This window comes from Myxocyprinus asiaticus, chromosome 31 (assembly GCF_019703515.2).
Source record: "Myxocyprinus asiaticus isolate MX2 ecotype Aquarium Trade chromosome 31, UBuf_Myxa_2, whole genome shotgun sequence".
NCBI classification, from domain to species: domain Eukaryota; kingdom Metazoa; phylum Chordata; class Actinopteri; order Cypriniformes; family Catostomidae; genus Myxocyprinus; species Myxocyprinus asiaticus.
The window spans coordinates 33657514-33673128 of record NC_059374.1 but is presented as its reverse complement, the minus strand read 5'-3'; the positions used below and the strand labels follow the sequence as shown (position 1 = coordinate 33673128).

The 15615-nt window shown below is 36.7% G+C and overlaps 1 protein-coding gene across 2 annotated transcripts in view; it reads left to right on the top strand.

Moving 5' to 3' along the window:
- The window catches only part of LOC127422243 (neurobeachin-like), a 382851-nt gene that overhangs the window by 248130 nt on the left and 119106 nt on the right, over window positions 1-15615 (top strand). The window contains exons 37-38 of one of the 2 annotated variants that reach the window (XM_051665603.1): window positions 344-495; window positions 12246-12392. In XM_051665603.1, coding sequence (XP_051521563.1) covers window positions 344-495; window positions 12246-12392 — 299 coding nt within the window. Of the gene's footprint in view, window positions 1-343; window positions 496-12245; window positions 12393-15615 lie in introns of those variants that run through there. The other variant, XM_051665605.1, reaches the window with a different exon arrangement.

Here is a 15615-nt window from a genome sequence, read left to right as displayed (position 1 = left end):
TTTGGATGAACTATCCCTTTAAGCAGAATTACAGCTTCAGTCACCATTCACTTTCATTTTATGGAGAAAAAAATATGCAATGAAAGTGAATGATGACTGAGGCAAAAATCAGCCTTATATCTCCTTCTGTGTTCCACGAAAAAAAGTAAGTCACTTGGGTCTGTAACAGCATGAGTAAATTAGGACGAAATTAAATTTTTCATGTGCAAATTTGAGGTGCCCTGCACAGTATATGGTTGTAGTAAATGGATCCTGCCATTAATATAAAATTATATTTCTTTCATTTTTGCATCATAAAGATAAAATGATTTAGCTTTCCAACTTTTTTTCTCATTCCTAACAGGAGTTCCTGTCTTCTCCCCCTTTCCAGTCAGCTGCACGACTTCTGGCGTCTGGATTACTGGGAGGACGACCTCCGGAGGAGGAGGAGATTCGTTCGAAATCCTTTTGGCTCCACCCACTTAGACATCACGTGCAAATCGCTGGAGGACTACGGTCAGTAATTCTGCCAACAGCCAATCAAAGTGTTGCTGGACTCTGCCAGTCCAGCTCATTATCCACAAAATTACTTTCATTTCATACAATGACATCATTGTTGGGCAAATGGGATGCACATATGCGAATTAGAAAAGCACCAATCAACTTTTGGACACGACTAATATTCACGAAGCTGAGAAAACCGTTTGTTGTCGGTTTTATAGGTTACACATTTATGAGTCTTGACATTTGAAAATGGCAAAGGAGGTTTATGGCAGGTTTTATTTCCTAACGGCACACATTTTTGAGAGTAAAAGTGCATGCCGTGTTTTTACCGTTTCTGCCTTTTGCTCTCAAACATTTTTCCCTTATTGACCCGTTTGATCTTGCAGCATTGCCCACCGCACGGCTGTCGATTTGGCTCTGTGTCACGCAACAGAGGCTTTAAAAGAGAAACGGTTCAATACTATTAACCACTGCGGGCGCTTCTCCACCATGCATTAAATTGAATAGAAGATACGAGGGGAGTGTATTAACCGAACAAGGGCAAATCTATTGATTCTCATGTAAAATGGGTTGATTTCTTGCCTGTGCTCAGAATAGTTACTGTAACTTTTTTCAATTTACACATGGGGAACACTACTTTGAGAACAGATTAAATAGGTCCCATCTATTTTCAAAAAATACAATGGAACCCCTGAAATTAGTCCAAACTTGTAGGCGGATGTACTGTATATGGGAGTATTGCTTTGTAACAATGTCCACCTGAGATAAATAAGGATTACTCATTTTAACTTAACTTTTTAGCTAACTTCTGCAATTAGCTGTATGTGTCTTTATAACACTAGCCTACCTTTTCTTTCATTGCAAATACAATGTAATGGTAATTTAGATTGAAAGTGTACAGTATGTGTTTTATTCGTGTACATTTAAGTGTGTTTGTGTACATGTAACCTCGGGTTATTGCGGGCAGACCGTCACTGCAATAAGTATACTACAAATAGCTGTGGATTAAAACAAATATATTATACTTAAATATTTTACACTAATTGACAGCTTGCCACTAAATATAAATCTAACCACAAAAATGTTTAACATTGCACATATGTAATTACATATAAAATATTTTGAAGAAAAAAAAAATGTAATTACATACAGTATGTGCAATGTTTAAAAAATGTGTGTGTGTGTGTGTGTGTGTGTGTGTGTGTGTGTGTGTGTATATATATATATATATATACATTAGACCTAAATATGTTCTAATAACTAGGGGTATCATTACAAAACACCCTTTTAATAAAAACTAAAAACAAAATATAGGAAAATAAATAGATAGTTTGCTAAATCAAACACACCTAGATCGCAGCACACATTTACTGCTGAATTGATGAATTTTGGTTTAGGTGTATAATTTCAAAGTTTTTTTTATTTTATTTATTTTTTACTTATTATGTAGTAAAATTGTGTCGATACATGTCTGGCCTTTTGTGCCAACTGTTTTGGGGCCATGTCAGATGTTCTCTGTGTCAGAGCCAAAACGCACACATACACACTGTACATACACATGCCAGCTGTTCCATGACCTGCAGGTGGCCTCTTCTCATGTCACAAGCACGTTTTTTTCCCCCCAATTCATTTTGCCTCCATATCTACATTTTCATTCTTTCAAACATATTATCCAGAATATCTAATGCATTGCTTCGTAAGCCTGCTCCACTGCAGTATTCTTCAGGCTTGAGTCCTCTTTTGCCTGTTCTTGGTAAGTTGTCAGTGCGTCTCTGTGGACCCACAGCCTTGTGACTGGGGCCGCTGTGATTGAGGACTTGTTGAGGTCCCCAGGCTTCTCCCAGTTTTTAATGAGTGGAATAATTCATAAGATTGTCATGTGAAAGGGATTGCCTGTAGTCAGATGTTGCCCCTGCAATGCCATAGGGAGAGACAGAGGAAGAGCAAGAGAGAGGCTTATCTAGATGGATTTGGTAAAAGGGTATTTTCTTAAACCAGCACTGTTATGCCTTTATTCTAGTTGTAGTCCATTGCATCCAACTACAAGCTGGATTATAGGAGAGACTGGGGCTAGTTGTCACATGTTTAGCTTCAGTGAATATTTATCAGGTTAGGTTTATTTTTGAAAGTCAATTTCTCCCTATATAAATTCTTGGCAAAAAAAAAAAAAAAAAAAGCTATGGCATATTTCCACTGTGATTGCACAAGAAAAAAAGATACAGTTCGTTGAACACACACCTTTTGTGGTGGGGCATGCTGTTAAACGATATGGGGTGAGTTGCAGTTGCATTGATAGCCCTAATATATATACATATATATATATATATATCAGGGCTATCAATCGATTCATTTTTTTTTACTTAGGAGTTGCACCATGTCCAGCTGTGTTTGAACGTAAGAACGCATCCTCATCTTGCTTGAGGCTTTCATTTAGTCCTTGTACAGTACAACAGTCATTTTGACCTTTTTTTTTATTTTAAAAAAGGTACCAAAACTATAATGAAAGTTGTACGTAATGTGCACAGTACACAAGAGCATAGTATAATTTATATAAATCATCCTTTTCAGAAACTATAAAAAGCAGTAGCTACACATGTCTGGAGAGACTGTGTCGAGCCATTTGGAGAAAGTTCCCCTGTGCTTTGCTGAATTGGCAGTAGCGGAGGCTTACGGCTGCCTTTGTGACTGGAGCGGTCAATGAATGCTGTGTGAATGTAGGTGATTTGGATGAATTAACTGTTAAGGGTGGATATAAGTTTCCATTATTGTTGCCAGAAACCAAAGAGATTTAAAAAATCACTGCTCTCAAATGTCAAAACACTGGCGGCTGACAGCAGTAACTGCATATGGGGCTTGTTTTTATTCAAAGTGACATATTTTCAAAGAGCTTGTCTGTGTAATAATATACGCTGCATTTTAGCAATATTTCAGATTTCTTCTCGAGTACAATGGTGTGACTGGACATAAAATATGTTTTAGGTTTATTCAAAACATTTTCTAACTCCCCTAGAAACAACATCATTATATTTGATTCATGGTAATTTTATGTATTTTCTGTGGCCATATTACGATCCTCAATCATTGAAATAGAAGAACAGTCTGAATTTAATGGGACCTCAAAGAGGCTGACCTTGTAAAAGCATTTGATAAAGCTTATTCTCTATGCCTCATTCCCAGGTACTTTTGCACCAGGAGTCGACCTTCTCCACATGTTTGTAGGGAAACTTTGTTTTAAAAAAAGCTTGGCTTACTCTATTTGCTGTATTGACAAAATAACGAGTGTGTTTCTGGCTATGATACCTTCCCCCTTACTCATGAGCGGCAGAGTATATTGTTAGCTGATCGGAATTGGGCAAGCATGAAATGGAAGTCAGGTTAATATTGATCCTGCTCTTTAACAGCCTGTTCTACGTCCAGGTGTCCTTGCAGTCTAATTATCAGGTGAGCAGTTCTGCCCTGACCCACTGAACCCCTCTGGACAGAGATCTTTATAGCTTGTTATGAGTGAAAGCGAGAGAAATGTTGGGTAAGTAAGAGAGAGTGCATGATGAAGCTGTCTTTCATCAGCTTTTGTCATCCTAAAGTCAGTAAATCATCAGCTTTTGTCATCCTTAAAGGGATAGTTCACTCAAAAATGAAAATTCTCAACATTTACTCACCCTCATGCCATCCCAGATGTGTATGACTTTCTTTCTTCTGCAGAACAAAACAGAAGATTTTTAGAAGAATATATCCACTCTGTAGGTCCATACAATGCAAGTGAATGGTGACCAGACCTTTGAAGCTCCATAAGCAAATAAAAGTACATAAAAGTCATCCATACGTTTAATATACGTCTTCTGAAGCTATGCAATCACTTTGGGTGAGAAACAGATCAATATTTCAATCCTTTTTTACTATAAATCTCCACTTTCACATTCAATTTCTGAATGTGAAAGTGAAAGTGGAGATTTATAGTAAAGGAGGACTTAAATATTGATCTGTTTCTCACGCACACCTATTATATAGCTTCGGAAGACATGGATTAAACTACTGGAGTTATATGGATTACTTTTATGCTGCCTTTATGTGATATGTGATTTTTGGAGCTTCAAAGGTGTGGTCACCATTCACTTGCATTGTATGGACCTTCAGATCTGAGATATTCTTCTAAAAATCTATCTTCAGCAGAAGACAGAAAGTCATACACTTCTGGGGTGGCATTAGGGTGAATAAATGATGAGAGACTTTTCATTTTTGGTTGAGCTATCACTTTAAGGAGTAAAAGTGTCTTTTAGATCATATTTTAACAAGCTCTGATCATTGGCTCTTATGTAGTCACTATGACAATGACTACATAAAGCTACAAATTTGAGTAACTGTTTCATGTGTTTGTGTGTGGATGAAAAGGATTTTGAAAATATTGCGTGGATGGTGAAAACCGACAACGTATTAGTGTGAATGTGGCCTTAGTAATTGTCAGGCCCACACAGAATCTGCACCAACAGAGCTCTACACAAAGCTCTACAAATTTCTTCACAATTGGAAAACCTGTCATTCACAAAGTCTCATTCATTTACGCATTCACTGCCCCTTGAATGTTCATTAATGAATTAGTATGGCTAATCTTATTATGCTTTTAGCTCCATTTAACTACATTTAACACATTTGACCATATTTCCCAAAGATTTACCCCCCAAATCAGTGCAATTTTTTTTTTTAAATGTCTGCAGATTCTCTCTTCGTCTAGTAATCAGCCATATTGGGTCTGTATGCGTGATACAAAATGCTTCTCACATGAGCAAAATCATAACAAAAAGTTTGGATGGGGCTCCGGTTTCACTGAATGGAGTGGGGTTTCTTTTTCCAGCACTGCCTGCAGAATTTCTGCCGTTTGATCGACGAGCGCAGCAAACCCACAGCTTCACATTGTTTGTGTGTGAATGCACTTATGGCACATATGCAACATTTGATTTGAGTTAATATATATCAGTCAACTGCATAGATATGCTGTAACATCTACATGTCCCACAGTCCATTTTTCAGTCTTAGTACATTGTGTATTTTTTACAAAGGCATCTCAAATACCAATTACGGCATGGGGAAATACATCAGATGCGATTATTGCTTAAAACTGAAGTGTGTGGTAGCTGCACCACGAGTGCCTCCACTAATGAGCCTATGTTGCTTTGTCGGGCTGGTAGGGATGCTCAAACAAACAGAGCAATGTTTTAAAAGCACAACAGAGTCAGTGTTTTTTTTTTTGTTTAACACTGAAAATGACACACTTCAGGATTGAGCAGAATGTTCTTTAGTTTTTCTTTATTTAAGGCTTATTTCTGCAGCACAGCGACTGCAAGTGTGCATGACTCAAGTGCTGCAATAAAAGTCCAAATCCTCTGCCACAGAATCCCCCAGAGCTCCAGCCATAAATAAAACATGGACTCTTGGCAACTATAACAGACCAAATGAAGGCCTATTTGAAGCCTTTCAGCTCATCTGAAACATATTGAACTGTAAAACTACCGAGCACTTAAATATTTCCACCTTGGGAGCAGCTCGCACAAACTGTAAAATTCCTTTTGCCACAAGCTACGCTCATGTGAAAGTGTTTCATCTGATGTGACTTCTGAAAGAAAAAAGGGTGAAAAATTAAATAAAAAGATCAGTGCGTTGAAGAAGTCAACATAGTGATGAAATGACAAAGCTGAATTGCAAACCAGAATCTTTGGCTGATGCATTTTCTTTCTTTTTCTGATGCCTTTAAATCCCAAGCACCCTGCCTTTTTGCATTTATCCAGTAACAGTTTTTCAATGCTGAAGAAGCTGTTTCAAGAGTTTGGTTTTCATCATATTGCGCTGGTTTCTGCATATACATTTTAGCTAATTCAACACATTTTGATTTGTTTGTTATTCATACACATACATCGGTCAGTCAATGACAATTCCTCAACTCAATTCCCTCAGCTGCATGGAACAAATCCAAGCTTTTGGTTAAGAACATCATTCAAGTCCAACAGTACGTCAGCACTGCGACTGACAGACCAGTCATTACCTGGTCTTTCTTAACCCCAGTGTGTCATGCCAAATTTGTGCCCTGGGTAACATAAAGCCTTCTGATGGTAGAGAAAGTGAGCCATGCTGGGCTTGAATAGCCTCACTGTTGGGTCGGTGATGGCTCACAGGAGTCCTCCATGCCCTGGGAGCGCAGATACACCGCAAGCAAAGGGTCTTTTTGATTCACTAGGGTTTTCTGCATGGAGGTCTGAGGTGTATCATTGTAGAAAAGACAATCTCAGGTTCCCATCATACATAATTTCTAACACGGACAAATTACCATCTGTGTTACAAGAGCACTGTTGTATGTGAATACGTAGGCTGTCTCATGAAAGTCTTGCCATTCAAAAGAAAAACAGGAAGGCAGAAAGCTTATGTACTAGTGATGTTGCTCTAATTTGGCACACATATATACTGATCTGTTCCAAAGCCTAGTGAGCTGCCTCTTTAGGCAGCATTTTAACACAAAGTTTCTTCCAAAAGATTGGCAGCACAATTAGGCTGCTCCTAAGATACATTGTTTGGCCAAAATCTATACAGGCAGCATTGCATGTATCATTTGCAGAGAAGGCAATCCCAAAATCCAAAAGCAATCCAGAGAGAGAAATGTCAATTCTAAAAATATTTAATTCACTACTGAATAGTATCACTAAAAATATTTTGATATACTTTAAAACAGACAATTTTACAGGATTTTTTTTTTTTTTCTGAAATAGTTTTGCATGCCCTCACAATACGTTTACATTTACATTTACATTTTACATTTATTCATTTGGCAGACGCTTTTATCCAAAGCGACTTACAAAAGAGGAAAACATAAGCGAATCATCTTAAGGAGACAGTGGTACGAAAAGTGCCATATTACAAAGTTTCACTAGCATCAGAATAGTATTCAAAACAGAATAAAGTGCAACAGTTTTGTGTTACCTTGCAATAATTTTAGCATAGTATTACTACAGTAACCATATTTTAGCCTTGATATTCATAGTGAAACCATAGTAATAATACAGGAAAATGAAAAATATTAATAAAATCTTAACTATGTGGTTATTATGGTTTTACCACTAATGTATTTGTAGTTAACCCTTAGTAACCATAAGATTAACCATGGTTAATCTATAGTAAAACCATGGTTACTATATGGATACAGTATACTTTATTACCAAAAAAAAAAAAAAACATGGTTACTTAACTTACTTTTCATAGACACTACAATATTACTTTAGTAAAACCATCGTTTCCACCAAAAAAAACTAAAACAAACAAAAAACATTGTTAGCCTACAACAGTCATAGTTACTACAATATTAGGCTACTAGTAAAACCATTTTCGCCAAAAACTGTGGTTATTACAGTCTATGATATAACTATAGTAAGACCATAGTTAAACTATTTGTATAATAAAACCATAATAACCTCAAAATGATGATTTTTATTACCATAGTTTTCATTTTCCTGTGTTATCACTATGGTTTCACTATGAAATATGGTTAAAATATGGTTACTCTAGTAAAACCATGGTAAATTTATTGCAAGGGATCGCAAACTTATTGCAAGGGAATACACAACTTTTTATGAGGGCACGCAAAACTATTTCAGAAAAAAAGAATTCCTGCCCATTTTACCCAAAATGTGTGCTACATATGTTTAGGCTTATTAGAGTATCATGTTGTGAGCTTAGTAACATGCTAATGGAGTGTTGAGGAAGCTACTTTGAAACTGTATCTTCCCTAACTACAAGCTATTCATAACTTAGTTCAACTAAAGTCAAGCTACTGTACTATTTTCAAAAAGTAGCTACACTACAAGCTACTAACAAAAACTAGCTACTTACTATAAATTTAAGCTATTTAAAGAAGAAAATATTTTTAGATATCTAACAATCGGATTATATTTAATTCCGCAATCAGAACTTCTGATTAAACACTGACAGAAAACTCTATTGATGTCATTTGTTAGTGCTATTTGTTTGACGCGCAATTATTGTAGAACATACCAAATCAGTCACTTATGAGGTTCCATTTCGGTTAGGATGCTGCCTAAAGGCCAAAGTATACTTCGGTTGTCCATGTTGCTGATCACTCTCCGCACAGTATGTGTGACAAATTTCGTCTTCAGCATGTCTTCAGCAAGGACTGTCCGCGTGAGGCCCAGATTTTCTCGACACGTGGACAGTCCTCATCTGTGTGCATTGTCGGCACATGTGCCTGCCATTGACTGTACAGAAGAGTATCACAAAGCATGTGTCATATTCGCTCATGGTCAAAAGAGTATAGTTTGAAAGGCAACTGGGCGCGATCCGATCTGGAACGCAGAAGTCTCCACCTTTTGAAGTATCCGACTTTTTCCTACGTCCCGTGATGCTTAGCGCAAAATGTGGCCATTACTTCCGTTATCAAGTAAACACAGTTGTTGTTGCGGCATACCTCCATTCATTCTTTCGTTGCAGTGTTGGGATTTCTTGGAGAGGGTGTCTGATTTAATGATGACATACATCAATCACATCAATCACTATGTCAGTGTGTTACTGAATGATAATAAGACTGCAAAAAAGTCATAAAAACAAAGCGCGAAAAAAACTTGCGCGCTCTTTCTCGCAGATGCAGCTGAAATAGTACAAATGCAACATTTCAAGAAAAATTATCTGTCGTTTTAGTAGAGCACCTCTGTTAGTTCAGCTACAGATGTGTGTTCTTGTCATCTTTTCACCCTGGAAGTTGATATCAGACAGACACTCTGAGGAAGAGCCGTAAAGTTCTCGTGCTTGGGTATGTAATCACTTTTTCAAGTTGTCCGATTGGACGGTTATTTCCTTTTAAATCCGCATGTAAATGTAAACGTTTGTTCGACGCAGCGGTTGATTGAGAGGTGGCGCTTTGCCGCAGTCCGAACGCATCATTCAGGACAGTGTTTACACCTCAAATGTGATGTGGTTAACGTGTTTTTGACTACCTCTGTATGAGTTTTTTTGTGATCCAATCACAAAAAAATGTGCGCCCCTTTTATAACTATATGTAGTGCTAACCATTTGTGATCGGATCATCCGAAACGTATCTTAATTCCAGCTGTAAACAGGGTCTAAAAATGACTGCAGCCAACGGAAGTCACACCCACATCCATTTACCCAGTAAGGCCCCCATGAAAAAGGTGGATAGTGAAATTACTTTGTATTCCACGCTTCCGGGTTCTTTTGAGCAGCAGATTTCAGTGGTGGAAATGGGCAGTGCTGCCATTTTAATAATCTTTTAAGCATTATATAATGTAGCCTTATAATGTTTGTTGATGTTAATAAAAATAATTATAAATGGTTATATATGGTTTACAGTGAAGAAATTATTTAGGTTCTTTCTGAATTATTGTAAAAACAAGTTTTAACTTGATTGAATATGCCTGTATGAATATGTCGGACATGTAACAGGTTAATAAATAGACATCCTTACACACTACCATCCGATGTACAATATGCATCTTTACTGCTTTAATTATTAACTCACATACAGTTACTTACTGCATTCAAAATAAATACAAAGACATCATTTAAGCAGTATGACATTATTTTTACTCGCAAAAACAGTAGCCTATTGCTGCGATGGTGGAGACGGTTTCCCGTTAGAACTTTAATGGGTTTTTTTTTCATATAAGATCATCGTCAGATCTTATTTAAAACAGCTGTTTGCGATCGGAGTTTGTGCAATTCCTTTGTGAAAAGTTCAAATCTACCAACAGCAGCTGCGAGGTTAGTGGGTCTCATTAGAGCAGACACGATAACAACGACGGTGATCCGTGAAATATCATACAATATGTAAAATCCTGAGGTTATCCTGATCCACTGATGCTGATGGAAATTTAAAGAAGCCCAAATCGCCAGCAATCTTTCTAAAACGTGCTGTTTCAACCCCACAAACAACTCTTTTGGGGCATTTTCAGCTCAATTTGAGCAAAGCACCCAAAGACAGAAATCTTTTCTCCACTGCCATTACAACCCGGAAGTGCCGGAATGGAGCGTTTGTTTGTAAACGGTAACTTCATCTATACCTTGGCCTTTAGAAGACAGCTGTCTTTGTAGGCTATGAAGCTAGGCAGCTCAGTAGGATTTGGAACAGCACCTACTGTACAGTATTTATCTCTGTTACCTTTCCTTCTTGTGGCCTGCTTGTGTAAAATATCCTTTAGCTGAAGACTATTTTTACTTTATGTTTTTTCCCTTACACTCTCTATTTGCTCAGGATCATTTTCTTGTCAAAATCCGCCTGGTTTATTTTGTCTGCGTTGCACTGGGGTCCTAAGCTTCATCTTGCCAGTCAAGACTGGAGCTCAGCCCCATCAGCTCGCCCTGCTTTAATGCAGGCGTAATGACGTTTTACAGAATTACGGTCTTAAGTTTCCTTCAGTCTGCTTTGATCCATGACCGCTGACTGGCTCTGTGCCTCTAAAAGTTACACGCTCCCCATTTCCGAAAAGCGGTTCCACTTCTTCCTTGGCTCTGATGAAAGCTCCTGAGATATGAGACAGAGCAGGAAGCCCGTCATGTTATTTTATTCCCCCCCCCCCCCCCCCCCTTTCCTCCTCCTCCTCGTAGCCGTGTTGACAACATTCGAATGTGACCCCTTTAAGAAAAGGTACATGAACCCCACGGGAGTTTGGGGAACGTTTTAAACACTGCACTGAAAAGAAACATGTCAAACGTATGTCAGACTCTATTTCTGATAAGCTTTTCTTACTTTTTTTTTTCAGCGTATCTCTTTGTTCTAGTGTCTTGGGTAAATCTGACCTTAAAGAAGACAAATCCACATAGATGTCTCTGTGCGGTGAAGTGTGGCAGGCCTGATGGCATTTTCTCTCTCTCTTTTCTTCAGTAATTAAAGCTGATGAATGAATCTTTTTGTGTCATCTTTGTTCGGTGCAAAAAATGACTATACCCTTTCACGTCATTTCTCCCTTTCACGCTGATGAGACTGCGTGACGAGCTTTGGGTGGTATCTGCAGTCCCTTAATTGGCCTTTCGATTCATTCGATTTACATCCGGATATAGAGAGCAGATTGCATTATGCCTAACCGACTTTGAGATGTGGACGGATCTTTATCATGAGCCTCTTTAAGTGAATATAAATGTGTTTTGTCATAAAGTGTGTTTTATAAACAAATGAGTGAGAAGGGTTTTCCCGCCAAAGAAAATATTCATGCGTTTTGCTGTCATGATTTTGGACATAAACAGTTAAAAATGAATGCCATTATCTAATTTGACATCATCAAAGATACTCATGCCAGATATCATTTGTTCCCACAGCGAGGTCTGTAGTATTTTACGTATTGTTCAGAATATTCAGAGCATCCTAAATGCATAATTTGCCATAGATTTTCATGTCTATGGGAAGTGAACAAGTTTTTTTTTTTTTTTTTCTTTTCATTATTGAGATTTCCTGGGCACTTAGTTCTCTCAACATTCATTTAAAGATACCCAAGAACCTTGCCAAGAAAGCACGCAACTTGATTACGAAAATTGAAGTGATTAGTGGTCATCCTGTTTGGAGGCTTTGATTACATTCATTAGAATTTTTTTTTTTTTTTTTTTTTATAAACACACCTATCAAATTCATATACCATGAACAGTACCAGTTCCTCATCTCAACAGTTTCTATGTTTTCTTTTAGCTCTTGGTGATCCAAGATACTCATGAGTATAGAATGTGCTGTCAGATCTCATCCGATCACTCTTGTCTCTCTGCAGGCCATGAGGAAGTGGAGGCACTGAGAGGGAGGAAGGGCTTCCGCGGCCAGGCAGTGGTCAGCCAGAACCCCGAGACAGAGCTGATGCTCGAGGGGGACGATGACACTGTCAGTCTACTGCAGGAGAAAGAGGTGGACAACTTGGCAGGTGAGAGAACCATCAGTGAATCTATACACAATACAGACGCAGATGTTTATGGTAGAGATTCAGTATGCATGAATCTTTTCTTATATATTTCATTTTTAATATGTTTATTGCATAACTAATAGTACACAAAGCATTTGAGGAAAAAATTCTATTAAAAGGTTAGTTTACCCCAAAATTTTAATTTTGTCTAGCAAACCCATGTGACTTCCTTCCCTGGAACACAAAATAGTATTACTAATCATTTCAATGAATGAAACTCCAAAACTATATTCAAAGTTACCTGTGGTTCTTTAGATTGTCTGGAGAGACGTTCTGCCATGAGTACTTAATTTTATGAAATGTCTGCATTATTTCACATTTGGTAGTATTTGTTTATTTATTTATAGCTTAAGTGTGGCATTTTGGCAGAATATAAATATATCTTACTTGCCAATCTAAAGGCAGTGCAGTGTTGTTGCATCAGGACTGTGTTTATGCTTTCTGGCAGTGTGCAGGGTTAAGTATTGCTCTGGACAATGTTTCTATGGTGTTCCTTTTTGTTCCATTGAAAGTTTTTAAGAATATTTAAAGCATATAATTAATTATACAGTATATATATATATATCTTTCATTTCATTTTAATTTCCTCCCACAGCAAGATTCTGTCCCCAGGTTTATATTTTCAGAGGCAAGTTTGACTATTTTAAGAGAGATTAACCCTTTCAAAGCAACCACTTTTATAGATTTTAACTCTTTGGATTTAATCAAATCTAAATCTAACCAACAATCAAGATTAACCAATTATTTAGAGTTACACAATGACTGCCTTTTTAAATTTGTACCTTATTCTTTTACAGTATTTTGCTTTCATCTAATGTATCATTAAAATACACATTTCACACATCTATAAGTGTCTAATCACATAAATGTGTAATTTTTCAAAAGAAAAACTCTTTTTTTCTAGTTCACTCAGTAGACCATGCAACCGTACTAATAAAATTATTTTTTGCTGGTTTCATCTCTGTGTTAAAAATGCAACAGTATGCTAACATGGTACTTTTTTATTAGCCCCATGTCTGCAAATGTAACAAATGGTATATGAATTCTGAAGATGCAACAAACATGTTAATGACAACCCAACAAATAATCTATAATAATAATCCCCAACACTCATTCTGTAAACCATCATTAGTCAATGAATATTAAAAATGAGTGGTGAGATAAATGTTATACATAAAATTGACCAAAAAAAAAAAAAAAAAAAAAAAGCTAATTTATGTATTTACTTTTTTACTATCTATGATTCTGTCTTTAAAACCCAGGTGGTTTTCTTGTACTGCATATTAAAAATGCCAGAACACAAGTTGTGCAAATCCTTTTTATTAACAGTTCTTTTGAGCCTGAATGCCAGTCTATATATACTGTATATATATCTCAACAGAGAGCAGCTAATTAATACACTTATTTAACTCTGTTAAGTCAACTTATTCATCAGAATTCAATCAAGCACATTCTTTACCACTAATATGTTCCCACTGATGTTTGCCAGTTCATTTTAAAGGAATGCAGACTGGTGAGTCCCTCCTGTTTTCTTCTATGTAAAACCAAATTTTGCTGAAACATAATCACTATTCATAGATCCTAGAACAGCATGTAAATTCCTGGAATTTTTAATGTGCACCAATCACAACGATGAAATGAAGTGAGTTTCTATTTGCATTACTATTTGCAGTACAATGTTTTATGACCCTTAAGTTTATTTCAAATTCAACATTTAGTGAATAGAAATTTGTTTCAAGTCTTTACTCTGAAACAAGCAGAGATCTTCATTCCAAGTGGCAGCATCTTGGAAAAGCCTGAGGAGTCAATTTCAAGTTGGATCAGTATAAAGCTGTAATTTTGTGCCACATTGTGCGGTATTTTGACAGAAACTGGATCTGTTCATAGGTATTGAAATGTCCCATTTTTTTTCTTTTTGTTTTAAACTGACCCTTTTATGGCAATAAAAGAAGAAGAAAAAAAATTCTGCTTAACATTCAGTTTTGAATCACTTTAGAAAAAGTGTATCTGCCATGTAGGTTATCTAATTTATTTGAATTGTGTATCTTCATCACCACAAGGGGAGCTGTGCTATCTCTGCCACTGCCAATGTGTGCTGTGGGCCTGCTGTATTTATTTTTATCCATTTTGAATGCTAGTGCTAATAAGAGCAGCTACACAACAGCAGATCAACAACAGCCTTCTCGCATCCTGCGTGTGGGAGGAGCTTGGATTATTATTTATTTATTTATTGCTGCCAATCAGAGCACAGGAGCTGGCTGCTGACATTACTGTTGCACCCACAACAAAAAACATAGACAAAATAAGTGCCTTCACAATCATGATATGAGAGGAAAATAATACTGATTCTTTTATTTTTCCCACTCTCTCTCTCTCTCTCTCTCTCTCTCTCTCTCTCTCTCTCTCTCTCTCTCTCTTTCTGTATTTGTTCTCTCACTCCAAAACAATTATTTGTATTCAAACTGAACCCTTTCCCACCAAAAGTTATTGTATTGTAATATAATTCCTAAATATTACCCTATAATTATAATCTTTTAGCTATCTATTATTTTACAAATATAAAGCAAACTTACTCTTTTATCAGTTTCTGCAGTTAGGAGATTAACTCGGAGTAATACTTTAAGGTATAAATTATTGTTTGGGTGAGTGTGTGTAAAGATGTGTTCATATTCCATGCAAGGCATAATAATAATAAAAATATTATGCTGATAATAATAATTCATATTATTTTTATAATAAATCATTTGTGATAACACTTGGAAGTCAACCTTATGTTCTGACCCATATATATATATATATATATATATATATATATATATATATATATATATATATATATATATTTTTATTTTATTTTTTTGTCTATAGTTATTATAAAATCAGCTTTTATAAAATATTGCATGGGTTTAGTAACGTTCTACATTGATCAAAACAAATAATTGGCTCGTTATTAGGCCATTGTAAGAGAGAGAGAGAGAGAGAGAGAGAGAGAGAGAGAGAGAGAAACAATCATCCATTTTTCCCAGCATGCCTTTGTCTTGCCACAGTCCAGTGACATCACAGTGGAGGCAGACAGCAGCCTGTTTAGCAGCTGACGTCAGGAAACAGCGCGCTGCCGACTGCACTCTGCTCAGATTTGCTGAGTACAACTGCACCTGTTTCACTCCAAGATAATCTGCTAATC